The 13,696-nt window shown below is 39.8% G+C and overlaps 1 protein-coding gene across 3 annotated transcripts in view; it reads right to left on the bottom strand.

The window, feature by feature from the left end:
• LOC146651519 (glutaminase kidney isoform, mitochondrial-like) overlaps positions 1–13,696 on the bottom strand; it is a 40,456-nt gene that overhangs the window by 6,683 nt on the left and 20,077 nt on the right. Inside the window, exons 8-15 of one of the 3 annotated variants that reach the window (XM_085384998.1) lie at positions 13,409–13,441; positions 11,355–11,413; positions 10,719–10,785; positions 9,821–9,871; positions 9,304–9,480; positions 8,018–8,149; positions 7,442–7,534; positions 546–5,921 (exon numbers count right to left, since the gene is read on the bottom strand). In XM_085384998.1, coding sequence (XP_085241124.1) covers positions 5,778–5,921; positions 7,442–7,534; positions 8,018–8,149; positions 9,304–9,480; positions 9,821–9,871; positions 10,719–10,785; positions 11,355–11,413; positions 13,409–13,441 — 756 coding nt within the window. In that variant the 3' untranslated portion in view covers positions 546–5,777. Of the gene's footprint in view, positions 1–545; positions 5,925–7,441; positions 7,535–8,017; positions 8,150–9,303; positions 9,481–9,820; positions 9,872–10,718; positions 10,786–11,354; positions 11,414–13,408; positions 13,442–13,696 lie in introns of those variants that run through there. The other 2 variants (XM_085384997.1, XM_085384996.1) reach the window with 2 other exon arrangements.

Raw genomic sequence — 13,696 nt, 5'->3', positions numbered from 1 at the left:
AAATATTTCCACTTCGGTTTCAGAAGTCTTTTGGTTTGTTTAGATGCAGCTTTATGAACCTAAGCTGTGCTGCAACGTTCTCATTAGGGAGACGACGCTCCTGGCAGCTCTTCCAAATAATCCATGCTTGTTAGATCTTTTTTGGGCCAGCCTGAACCAGCTGTCTTGAATGTTTACTAATTATGAATAATTTGTCACGCTGTATTACAATGGATTTAAAAACATTTGGTCTTACAATCCTTTCCAGATTGCTGGTCAGCAACAGGTACTTCTCTGATCACTGCCATCTTTCCTCTGAGGCATTATGTTAACACACCTGAACGCTCCACTCACACCTGATGAGCAGTTAATGAAGTGCTTTAACTAGCAGCACCTGGCTGATAATTTCAGTGGAAGCAGTGAGGTTATATTTACATAACTAGAATAATGTGGTGAATTCTTAGGTTATGTCCTGATTTATAAACCTTAGAAAGAGGGACGACTTCATGAATCTTCAAGTTAAGGGTGTTTTCTGTTAAAGAACCGCTGCGAGCTCAGATGGGGAGACGGTTTAAAACAGATGCTTTATTTCATTTAATACAAGAAACAACAAGGCAGCAAAAATAATATCGACACCATTTTTACTGTCACGTCTGCACGTCCAGAACAAAGAGGCAGCTCATGGAGACTTCACAAACAGAAACATATAAAAGTATGACAGCTGTGAGCTGGGAACTGTTTGGTTTCACATTTTCAGGTCAGGAAGCAGCTCATTTTATCTTCTGCTTGTCTTTATATAAAAATCTAACCTCACAGTTCCGAGGTCACCAAACTTTGATGGTAGTGATCACTTTTAAATCTTTTATTAATTTACAAAGGGATAACACACATGTTCAAGACACAAATTAACAAAAGAGAGACAGTGAAAAGGATTCAAACAAGGATGAAAATTCATGGAAATTGACAAAAAAAAATCATGCAGACAACAGAAAACAAACTCATACATGACATGAAGGTCTGTGCAAAGACGAGTCCTTTTGTTAAATTTGCACCATTAGAATTTAATCATCTTTGATTTTCTAACACTCGGGTTTGGATCGAGCCGTTCTTCATTTTATCTACTTTCATGGTGCAAACCGAACAAAGATTTACACAGACTCATAATACAGATCTGATGATTTCCACTGACGCTGCATTCAAAAGCCCCGCTGTCACGATTCTGATTGGAATAATCAGGGGTTTTTTGTTTGTTTTTTTGAAGAATAACACCAGTGTTGGGTAAGTTACTTTAAAAAAGTAATTAATTACTAATTACTTAATCAATATTGTATTTAAAATACTTATCTAATTACTGTGTCTGAAAAGTAACTTAATTACTCAATAAGTAATTTAACTAAATACTTCTTAGTCTTCTTTTAAAGACGGAGACTACAGTACGCAGCGGTAGCATCTCTTCCACAATGTAGCCTGCAGTTATTTTTTTAAGCTGACCTTCAGACGCTTTCTGTGCTGCTGAAGTAAAATCAGGTTTTGCCTGCTTAGCAGGAGTTGCCGCGGTGTTATCCATGGATGATGAACAAGAATCACTCAGAAGTGTTCGTCTGTGCTCTCCTGTCAGGCGCTTCAGTAGATTACTCGTGCTATTAACAGCAGCCGATAGTTTTTACATATTACTGTAATATTCTTGTCTGCTTGTTTCAGAAAAGTGAAGAGACGGGAATATGTCCATTTCATAAAACAGCCACTCGCTTCAGCCGAGTCCGACATCTTCCGCTTTAGAATACGACTATGCAGCAGCAAACTGGTGCGAAATGACGCGCAGCTGCACTACAGCGATGTTAAAGCGGCAGAGTTTATTTTTACCCTTTAGAAGATATTGAAATTAAATAATGATATTCAGCGAGTTTAATTATTTTACAATGTAACGCAAGTACATTGTAAGTAACTGTAATTAAAATACCTAAAAATGAACAGTAATCAGTTACTCTACTTTTTCAGTGGAAAAGTAATTCAATTACAGTAACGTGTTACTTAGTAACGCGTTACACCCAACACTGAATAACACAAACACAAGGTTTATGTGTTATTCTTCCAAAACAAAGAAGGACAGATGCGATTGATAATTAGTCCTGATTGGCTGGATCGGTTTAGTCTCCCCCCAATGCAGGTCCCTTTAGTTTTTATCTCTGGCTCTCAAATTCAGATTTTTGTGCCAATGAACGGAGCACCAAAGATGTAAAAGTCAATATTTTAAAGAAGAGGAGAGCGACTCGTTTCGCTCACGGCCAAGAGAAGGAAATGCCGAGCTAAGACCGAGTGAATCAGGAAAATAAACTATTCCTGTTAAACCGACGAGCTGCGCAGCGTTTAATCAAGTCCTAAAACAATTAATTACGTTAGTCTTAAAAGTGTAGTTTTTTTAGTGAACTGATTAATGAAACGTCCATAAAAACAAAAAAAAGGAACTGTTGTTATGGTAAAGGCCTCGCTCACATGTGAGGGAAGTAAAACAAGCGAGTGGTTGGTTGCTCGTAAAAGTCACGCACTCTGGAAAAACTCTGCACATATGGTTGATTTAAATGGGAATAAAATGAGCTTTGTACGTTAAACCGGGTTCAAGCTACACAGTATTTTTATCTCCGTATGCTCAGCACCCAGGATCTGTGTAGCCTAAACCGGCATACGCATCGCCTCCTCATTAGATCGGTTTTCCAGTGACTCAAGAGTTTGTACATTCAATAGTTTTACTAAAAAAATAAAAATAAAGTGCAGCTACATCATAATTTTCTCTAATTGTTTGGCAATTATATATTTTTTAAAAATCTCTTTATAATAATTTGCATTTTAAACGCAGTGTCAATTTTTCATAACTAACAATTCAGCTAAAATCAGCAAAATCAGTCGAACAGCGAACTTCACAACCAACAACACATGCGGGGGAGTTCATTTAAGCGTTCATACATTTGATCACTACACGAGAAAATAACTTTTTTATGTGATAATAATCTTCAGATTATAATAATCCAGCAACACTGATGATGACTGAGGCTTTTGAATACGTTTCACCTGTAACACCCACATGACCAGCAGAAGTTTAACAAAAAAGGAAAAAAAACAAAAACATGCCATGACAGTAGTAACATGGTGGTAACGGCTCCAGCAGCATCACTCTGAGCTCAAACCTACAAACACATGTTCAGTTTCAACATTGATTAATAAACACACACCTCCTCCTGCTTCACGGTGCAGAGAAACTAAGGCATCCGCTGGCGCGACATTTATGTGCAAGTACTTATATTTACAGAGGAGCTCGTGAGATAAACCCGGAACGTCTGAAGTAAAAATTCAAACACACTCTTTGGTCTGCAGCTGAAGATCACTCGTGTGCAGATGCACAGCTGATAGCTACACACGCCTGCTGCTACGAACATCCAGAAATAAGAAATGTTGCCTAAACTGATGAGACTAAGACTCTGAAAACTTCCCAAACAACACTGAACGTTGTTCCTCGAGCTGGAACATCGACACACACCGGTTAACACCTGTTTTCTACAGATTTATGAATTTTTTTATTTTAAACAAAGTTTTCAGTGACATATATAGAGAAGAGCAGCTCCTCAGCAGACTAAAGCTTCTAAAACTGAAAGGGCCAGACTCACTAACCATCCTGCAGTCAGGATTTACTGAAGAGACCCACCAAAACCTGCACTCAGCTGTTTTTGCTGATTAACGGATCTGGTTTTAATTAACATGATTTCTTCAAGTTTGTGGCAGGTGGCTTACTGCTGTTTAAGCCACACAAACACAAAAATCATGTTTCATCCTGCACCTGACGGGTTGCTGGGAGCATTAATGTACTTGGACAGCCAGGCGGAGAGGTTATCAGAAAGGTGGATGTTAGTTCAGAACTAAAACTTCAGCAGGAACCTTTCGAGCTGAGCTCAGCGTATTTCTGGTCAACAGTAATTGTACTAATACTAGTAATTCTGGTACTTTGATGTAATAGAGTAAAACACAACACGGGAAGTCAGAGGGAGGGAATAGTTGCTCGCTACATGATTCATGTAAAAGCCATGGATGTGTTACGGGCACAGGTGAGCTGATGGGGCTGCAGTGTTTCAGGATTTTAGCCACATTTCTGCACAAGTGCCGGTCCCTCATGAAACTGTAGTGCACAGAAACTTATTTTGTGTCTATTAATGAGAATCTGGCAAGAGTGTAGTGAGATAGAGTCTTACAATCTGATCTGCAGGTGGAGTTCTGCAGAAACTGCTGTGCACAGACGGCTTTTAGTCGGATTGTTTCCTTTGACTTTCATAAATTCCTGCAGTCTCACACAGTAAAAGCATCATGGCACAACAGCGGTAACTCAATGCAAACATAAATAATGGCATGTGACGGCACATCCAACATGTGATCCGTTCTCCTTCAGCTGTTTCTCACTGACCTGCTGCTTATGGAAACAACTCCACGTGTGAAGCTAGCCATGCTGTATTTTTTTGGTTAACAGCTCACTCGCACACCCAGCAGGCTCGTGTTTGACTCGATAATCGCTTTGGTCATTACTGAAATGAACTGTGGCTGAGAAAAAGGGTTTTATTTGATGACTTTATCCTGTAACTGGACTAGAGCAGATAAAAGCCTCAGATTAAGTTCATCCACGGTTAGTACGTCTGATTTTTTTCTGGAAGTGCCAGCTCCATCTGCTCGCAGAACTTCCGACGCAATTTCAGGTGAGGGACATGAATCGTCACCTTTGTAGTAAATAAATGCTGCATTCACATTTAGCAGATTTATTTCTACATGGAGACATCGTGTTTGCATACTTTTGTGAGCTGTGCAAGGGAGTTAATGGTTGTATGAAGCCACGAGAGACTTTAACTGAACCTACACGACTGACTTTACTCGCCTTTCCTTCCTCAGAATTCAGAAGCATGTCAGGAAGCTGCAGGCAAACAAGTCAAACCTAAGAAACAGCCCAATGCTTTTGTCACCTGACTGCGAGAAAACTGCCCTCTGTTAGTATCAACCACATCATCAAACACAAACAAACTCAACTCGAGCTGAAAGTCCTCACGACTTCTGTCTGTTTCATAGTCGAGTTAATGTCAAAGAAATGGAAGCAGGCACAAATCAAGTATTATTTTAACAGAAAACACAAAGATCTGCAAAATAACGCAACACTTGTGAATGACATTTGTTAATGTTCTTCATCTATATTTTAAATCGAGGAGCCAAATGTCACAAAAGTGGGAAAAAAAAATAATAATAATAATAACCAGGAAAATAAAACATATCAATCACGGCTAAAATATTCATTTAATCACTCGTAACACACCCCTAAATTTAAAGTCAGTGTTTACTCTCAAGCAGCTGTTGTTTTGGGTCGTAGAGTGAACGCAGCGTTAGCTGACATTGTTAAAAAGAAAACTCTGACGTGATGAAGAAGAAAATAAAGATAAAAGTGTGTTGAGATAAAACGAGAGCGAAGTGCGTACGTTACACATCAGATCCTTGTCACGTCGCTAAGGCAACGAAGCAAATGGAGGTCCTTTGGAGTTCATAATAATAATAATAATAATAATAATAATAATAATAATAATAAGCTGATCCCATTTTTCCAGCACAGACAAAATCAAAAACAAGTTTCCTAGTAACCGCTTCACCAGCAATAAATAATCCTCTACATAATTTATACATAAATATGAGGGTGAGGAGACGATGCCGTCGCGTTGTTGGGAGATCAGGCGAGGTGGGGGCGTCTGTTTTTGTTTGTTTGTTTGTTTGTTTTAAAAGTTTCACTCGATGGCTTTGTCCATCCTATAGACTACAGTGGTGGAGCTGTCCTCGTTCGACTCAGTGGGGGACACCTTTTTCCAAAGAGGGGCTTTCAGAGCCAGCTCCTGCTGGAGGCTCTCGTAATCCATAGGTCCGAAGGTCTGCTGCTGTTATTGACATGGATAATAAATTAGTCTCAAACCTCCGTTTCTGCCTGCGTTTATGTGCTGGGTGGATCGCTGCAACACTTGGAAGTAAAATGGAGCCAAAACAGTGCCATCAGTTTTCACAGTGTTTCCCACACATTCAGTAGTGTTAATGGAGCACTATATACCGACAATACTGCATAATGTAATAACACAACACACCTGCTTGCTCATATTGACAACTTATATCCCTACCAGGGGTCAGACATCTTTGTTTATAGAGCTATAAAACACTTTTAGGCCCTGTAGTAACCGAAACACAGCTCAACAGCAGGTGTTAATTAAAATCTTTAACCACATATGACTCTGCAGCGGGGCATTTTCATCACAGTAAGACCACGCTTTCTTCTTCTTCGTTTTTGCATTAATAAAACTAAAATTGTTTACATTTTTGTTGTTATTACCAACAAAATGTAACAATAAGTTAGCATATTTACGCTGGCTCTGACACAGAGTAGCTATAAAGCTCTGCGCCTGCATAAGCAGAAGGAATCAAAGTAAAAGAGCTGGCATAATAAATAAAGTAAATTTGACATATAGCATTATAGAAACTTTAAAAGTAGTATTTTTATACAATAGATTAGATTCTATCTAATCAATAGATTGTGATTAAAGTCCAGCAGCAGATTAAGCAGTAAGTCAGTAACTCAGCAAACAAATCTGTCCACAAAATCCTCTTTTTCCACTTTTACATTTGTAGCTCAGGTGACTCAGGACTACACACTTAGGACACTAAGTGACCATCCACCTGAGCAAAACAGTTTTCTTTCAGATTTTTAGAGTTGACGAAATCCTGCCGTTATTACACCTGGTTCACATCATCCGACATGCTCGCTGCTTGTTTCTTTTTTTTAAGCATTTTATTCTTCAGTTTTTTTGTCGTACTAATGAAGCGAGCTAGAGCTTTTAAAAAAAACACGGTGATAATCAGAAAAGGAGAACACTTATTTTTAATCATTTCAACCCATTTGTGTTTACTTGCTTAAACAGAAAGTAGAGATGGCGAAAGCCCGGATGCACCCTGGACCCCAGTTTTTATAAAGTCACATGATGGAAAAAGCCGCAGCTACGTCAGCAGAGTAACGGAAAAAAGCTTCACCAGTGCTCGCCATTGTGGAAGTGCACGCTACGGTCTGAAGAAATACTTTAGTTTCCTCAGAAAAAGGTTCTGGGCACTCTGAATGTAAAATGTGAGGGAAACACTGCATCATCTACCAGGCATGTTCTGAACGATCAGACTGAGTTTGGCTCCAGGTGTCTTTTAACTCAAGATTTGGCTCCTTGTATGTTAAATATTTGCAGTAAACGAATATACTCCACTCACTTTATGCAGCTCTTCCACCCGAAGGAGGAACAGGGACAGTTTAGGGGCTACTGTGCGTGCAGTTATGGAGGTCAGTGCAAACAGCTGAGACTACAGGAAGCTGCTGGAGAGGTGTGCTGTCACATGAGCCTGACGAGGCGGCGTTTGTCCTTACCCGCTGGTCGCCTCCTTCTCTGCGAGGGTCGTGCTTCTTGGTGAAGTGCCTCAGATTGTCGTAGTTGTGGAAGTTGAAAAGCTCCACCAGGTCCTGAAATACAAAGACAGAAAGACTAAAACTAACAAAGCAGCTGAGAAAAGCTAAAATGGTGTCTTGCCACCTAGTGAGAGGTGGGAAACTCCAGCCCTGCCACAACCCTGGACTAGGTAAACAAAAGAGATGATGGATGAATGAAAAGAAAAGAAAAACGTAAACAAAATTCAATTAAAATTAAAAGTGAAGTCTTACATCTTGTGTGTGTTAATGTGACGCTGAGCGGTTCAGACTCTGCTAATGTTTTGGGTCTGATCTAAAATGACTGCTGCTTAGACTTCAATGCAAAGTAGCCGGGGTGCTCATTCGAATTCGAATATGAACCACACTAATGGGAAAGAGCATCCCTGCAATGAAAGGCCACTTTCAGCTCCTAAAAGCAATTCTGCTCCTTCTGCTGCTGTAAAATATTTAAGTTAATAAACAAGGAGGTGCAATATTGTCTCGAGGCGGAGTGTTTATTCTCCGGGCATCACGTACCGTGCAGAACTGGATCCCTCTGACCGAGTTGCCCAGCTTGTCGAGCGGAGGCGACCAGCACATGATGCCCATCACGTTGGGCACAACCAGCAGGATCCCTCCTGATACTCCAGACTTGGCAGGCAGGCCGACCTGCAGCAGGGAAACAAAGCAGTTACAGAAAGGCTGGCTGTGTGTGCAGAAGCAGCACGACGGTGACAAAGTACATCAACACAGCGATGGTAAATCTCACGATACACTGAATATTCTCAGAAATCCCTAAGAGTTATTTAGATTTTTTGTGTCAGATCCAAAGCAACAGTGCCTTCGTTTTTCTGTTCAGTTTCAGAGTCCAGAAATCCATTTCCCACCGACTCAGGATGAAAGTCGTTGTGCCTCGTTTATTGATCATTTCCTCTGAGATACTCTAGCTGTGGTTTAATGTGAGAATTCATATGGTTAAAACTACCTAACACAGATAATCTAACACTATCACGACTTTAAAATCTGATATCCAATCACATGGGCCCTTCGGTTGAGGGTTGTTAATACAGTAAACACTGTATTAACAGTATTAATACAGTAAACACTGTATTAACAGTATTAATACAATTGTGGTGCTTTTTAAAAGTAACAAAAGACATCTCATTATGTTTAACAGTTTTAACTGGGATGGATTTTGAATGTCATGCTTATGCAGAGCTGGATTATCACCAGAGGAAGCTTAGTTACATTTTGAATTGTTGGTTGCACCAGAAATGTTTAAAGACAAAACTGTCCGAAAACAACAACCCATGCTTCAAAAAAGAACGTTAGCTCCACAATATGCTAAACTCCGTAAGAAAACAAGTGTGAAAAAACTTCACCTGAGCTTCATGAATTTGTTTTTTTAGTTTAATATCATCAGCTATAAACTATTTATTTTGGATCCACATCTTGAGTATGTCTCCAGAACACTTATGTCCATTTTTAAGGACAAACACTCAAACTTTTTTCCCTGTTTGCTCTCAGTTTAGATGATCATTGCACCTGATGAAGCCTTGTCTCCTCGACATCATCTCTTATTTTGTTTAATATCTGCAGTGCTTTATTTAAGGTTTTTGTTCACTGTTATATTTTTTTTAAATCACCTGTAGTGCTACTGTCTGCTTGTTGAAGCACTCTGAACTATTTTTAGGCACTGCTGTTTAATAAATTGCATATTCCTGCAGTTTTAACAATCATCGTTCCAAGTCTAATTAAAAATTCTGAAAATACAAACAGTTAATAAATCAAAACACCAGTAACCCGTGTTGTGTTTCACTCACATGGAAAGCAAACTGCCCTGAGAAGTCGTACATGCCACAGGAGTGCATCAGACTCAGCGTGTTCCTCACCGCCTCTGGGTTCAGCACACGCTCGCCCGTGATTGGGCAGATACCCCCGTTGGCCAGGGTGGCCGCCATGACACTGGCACTCTCACATGTCACCTCAATGGAGCAGAGCTGGAGAGGCAGAGACAATAACTCTGTTACTGCACCTTGATTTACAAAACGAGGTGACAGAAAAGTGAAAGTAAAGGGTGGAAATGATGGAAATAAATCCATCTGATTGGTTTGGGAGATACTGGAACAGCATATAGAGGTAAAACCATCTGTGTGTAGTCAGGAAACTATGTATGTATCACACAGAAAGAAGCGGTGAAAACAACTGGTAAGGAAGCTTTACTCTTGAGGATAAAAATCAATAGCAGGAAGCAGCTCAGCAATGAAGCAGGAAAACAATCTAATGATATCCTCTCATTAAAAATGTATAAATACTGGAAGAAGCTAAAGTTACACTCACTTGAAAGTACAAGTCCAGTACAGAGGTCATGTCTGTCCCCTCTGGGAAACACTGCAGAGAGGAGAAAAAAAAACATTTAATAACCATGCTCTCATGCTGAAGAGACTTGAAAGCATCAGGTACAAGAGCCAAAGGGCTGAAACCCTTTAAATATGTGTTTCACAGTCTCCACTTCCTCTAATATGCATCCATCATCTCTCCATCATCTTTGATCCGTCACAGCTTACGAGTGCCGTCAGCCCCATTAAAGACTCGTTTTACACCAGACCACCTGATCAAAGGTTTACTGTTTCAAAGAATAACTGTTGTTTTCTTCACAGGAAAAAAAAAAAATCCCAAAACTCTTTTCATCTTGTTCTTTCCTCAGAAACACATGGACTTGGACACACGGTGACTGACTGACGTCTTTCTTGCTGTCTTGCATCTGCAGATGAGTTTATTTCTGGGAAAGTCCAGCTGAACTTGCAGCACTCGCGCTAATCAAACGAGGAGCTCGGCCAGAACATGGCTCACCTTGTTTGATTGTATTTATGTTACTGATCTGTGATCCCGGCAAAAACCAGGCTGCTGTGTCCTAGATAAGAACAACACCACCAGGTTTTTTCTGTTCTAAACTGACGCTGCAGTTTTTCATTCATAAGTTTAAAAAAGTCTCAGGGGTCTTAGCTGACTCCTACCAAAAGGCAAATCAGGAGGGTTACAATCAGCTGAATCAAAAATATGCAGATTTTTCTCATTTATGCATGAACGTATTTAAGGGGCGAGAAGCATTACATGCTGAGCTGCTAACTGTAAACTTTCAAGCTTCAGTGGCAAAATAAGCAGAAACGTGAGGCCTGATTTGTTTAAACTCTAAATTCACTCCAGGTTTTCAGAGAGGAGAATCACAAAGACAAACCTTTTTTTCTTTCAGGTAGTAGCCGATGGCGAAGTTCCTGTCTCCTGACTCACGCTCAGACTGGAATCTGTCACACAAAGAAGAGCACTCCCATTACAGATGAAGGTAGCGTGTGTGTGTTATTTCAGTGCTGTGCTGGTATTCACAGACCTCGGCCTTCATGTGTACAACATAACCACAGCTCACGCAATCATGTGATGACACTGCAACACGAGCCGTCATAAATCATGCAAACCTTTAAAACCTCATCAGCACCTGTGGAAGTCCTCAGCACACAACAGATGTGGGTCACTGAGGACCAAAATGATGTTTCTGTAAACAATTTTCAGCCTTTTTGTATAAAGAAAAGGGTTTTTTTTACACGATTAATTATTATTGTTGTTGTTCTGAGCAGGTATTATAAGACAGTCCTGCTTATATCTGACTTCTCGTGAACATAAGCCATTTAAAACATGGCCTGTGTGCTTGTTAATTTGATCCCAGTTAATTAAGGTGTTTTTCACAGTTTATGCTTCCTGTAATGAGCCTGTGAAGGTTATTACGGTGGTGTTTAGGTCAGCTCGGTTCGGGGGTTTGCAGGGCAAGGATAAGTAAACTTGGGTGATTTTAAGGAGGCGATGTGGAGGGAGGACTTACGTGGCGTTGCTGAAACCCACATACTCATTTCCCGCCATCTTTTTCAGAAAGTTCATGACCTGGAGGGAAAGCAGGAGGAGAGTAGAGATGAAAAAATGATCCAGAGGTTCATGTATGGAGGTCAAACACTACAAATGATAAGAGCTGCCAGCTAAACAGCACATATAAAACATCAAGAGTCCCTCTAAACCTATTCAACACACACAGAGGTGCAGATAATTAAACCTCAAGAGAAAATTCAATGTTTGATTTCACGAGTACTGACTCTTTCCTACACGAGAGCATTGACTGCACCAATAAAAACATTTATGAGGAGGAGGGGTGCTGAGGGTGCTCACCAGCCTCTCAAATAATGGCTACAAGAAAAACCAACACAGTGGCAGCCAGAGATGGGCAGTAACGCGTTACTTTTTTCAAGTAACGAGTAAAGTAAGGGATTACTATTGCAAAATCGGTAATTAGATTACCGTTACTTTCCCGTAGGAACGCTGCGTTACTAAAACCGTGAGTTTTTTTGCGAGAATGTCTCACGACAGTGACGTAAGCGAGTGCGCCGTTGGTGACAACAGCTGTGTGCAGATCAACAATGGATCACATATCGATTGTGGGAGAGAGTATGAGCGTGCAGCGTTTAAAGCGTGGAAGTACTGACCTTACTTTGAGTTTGATTCCGTAAAAAGTGACAAAAACATTAGCGTCCGTTGTGCGTGGGAAGAAAACTTCTTTTTACAGCGAAAAAACCCCTAAACTTCCAAGCAAGCACCGAGTGCGCAACGACGTAATGGGAAATTCACAGAGACACTCGCGGATTCTTCAACTGACTGCAGCACACCTGCACCAGGGTAAACCTCCGCCTACCGCAGTCCTGCTTTACAGGTGAAAATAGAGCAACAGGACCGCTGAGTCTTTGACTTTATTTATTTTCTGCTGTTTTTTACTTGCATCTATTTGAAAGACTGAGTGTAAACACAAAAAATATTTTATTTTATGTGCTGGAATGTGTAGAAAATAGGTTTAAATGTTAAACTAATTTATTCAAGTCAGAGAATGTTGCATATAATTAAATTTTTGCTTGATGCATAAAGTTAAAAGATTAAAACTGATAAAACAAGTTAAAAAAAAGAGACTTTTCCATTTGATTACATTTTGTATGATGGATTATGTAGAAAAAGTAGAATTGGGCTGAAAGATCTATCGCTTTATCACCTCTTCAGGTTGTAAATTGTGTTTTTAAAAGGTAACTAAGTAATTAATTACTTTTGAAGATAAGTAATCAGTAAAGTAACGAGATTACTTTTTGGGGGAAGTAATCAGTAATTAGTTACTTTTTTCAAGTAACTTGACCAACACTGGTGGCAGCGAATGCTCAGGTTGACCCTTCAAAATGAGGAGTCTGAAACAAATGAGCAATGTCGCTTTTATACATCCACTGGTCATTTTATTAGGTACACCTTCAGATCTGCCATTATTTATCATGTCATAGATTCAACAAGAGATTTTTGTCCATGTTGACTTGATGGCATCACACAGTTACTGCAGATTTATCAGCTGTACATACATAATGTGAATCTCCCATTCTACCACATCCCACAGCTGACCCTATCGTCTGACTGCCACAGCAGAAATAGAGTCTTATCTCGTCAGACCTGGCAACATTTTTCCAATCTGGTATATCCAGTTTTGGTGAGTCTGTGTGAAGTGTACCCTCAGTTTCCTGTTCTTAGCTGACAGAAGTTATACCCGGTGTGGTTTTCCACTGCAGTAGCTGAGCTGGTTAAGCTGGTTCAAGGCTCAGAGATGCTCTTCTGCATACTTTGGTTGTAACTGTAAGTGTTATTTGAGCTACTGTTCTATATTGATGCATCAGCTCGAAGCAGACCGGCTGATTAGAGAGTTGTGCTTTGAAAAGGTGTACCTAATAAAGTGTCCAAGAAGATTTATTTCACATTTTAACATCAGGTTATGACGTTGTTAGATGAACGAATCACACCTTGACAAAGAAAATATAAATGAACTTTAAATACTTGTGGGTCAGAGCTCTGACCAATACTCACATAGTCAAATTTCTCTGCGTTGCTTACACTTTGCTGCGGAGAAAACAAAATAAAGAGTCGTTAGCACGGTTCATTTATAGAGAGAAATCTCAGAGGATAAAGCACATCACAAAAGATTTTATAAAATGATAAATGATAATTCTGACCAACTAGATTTACATAATTAGCAGGCATGAACAGATCTGATTACAAATAAAGTGTAAAAATCACACGAGCTTTGCCAAGAGTTCAAACTATTAATGCAATCAGTTTGCGGATAGATTACAAAGAGGGAAGTTTGAAGGGAGA

Source organism: Rhamphochromis longiceps, linkage group LG16, assembly GCF_057381845.1.
Source record: "Rhamphochromis longiceps isolate RC_006_pf linkage group LG16, R_longiceps_female_GT1.1, whole genome shotgun sequence".
NCBI classification, from domain to species: Eukaryota; Metazoa; Chordata; class Actinopteri; order Cichliformes; family Cichlidae; genus Rhamphochromis; species Rhamphochromis longiceps.
The sequence above is the reverse complement of the archived record's forward strand: the minus strand, read 5'-3'. Positions and strand labels throughout refer to the sequence as shown.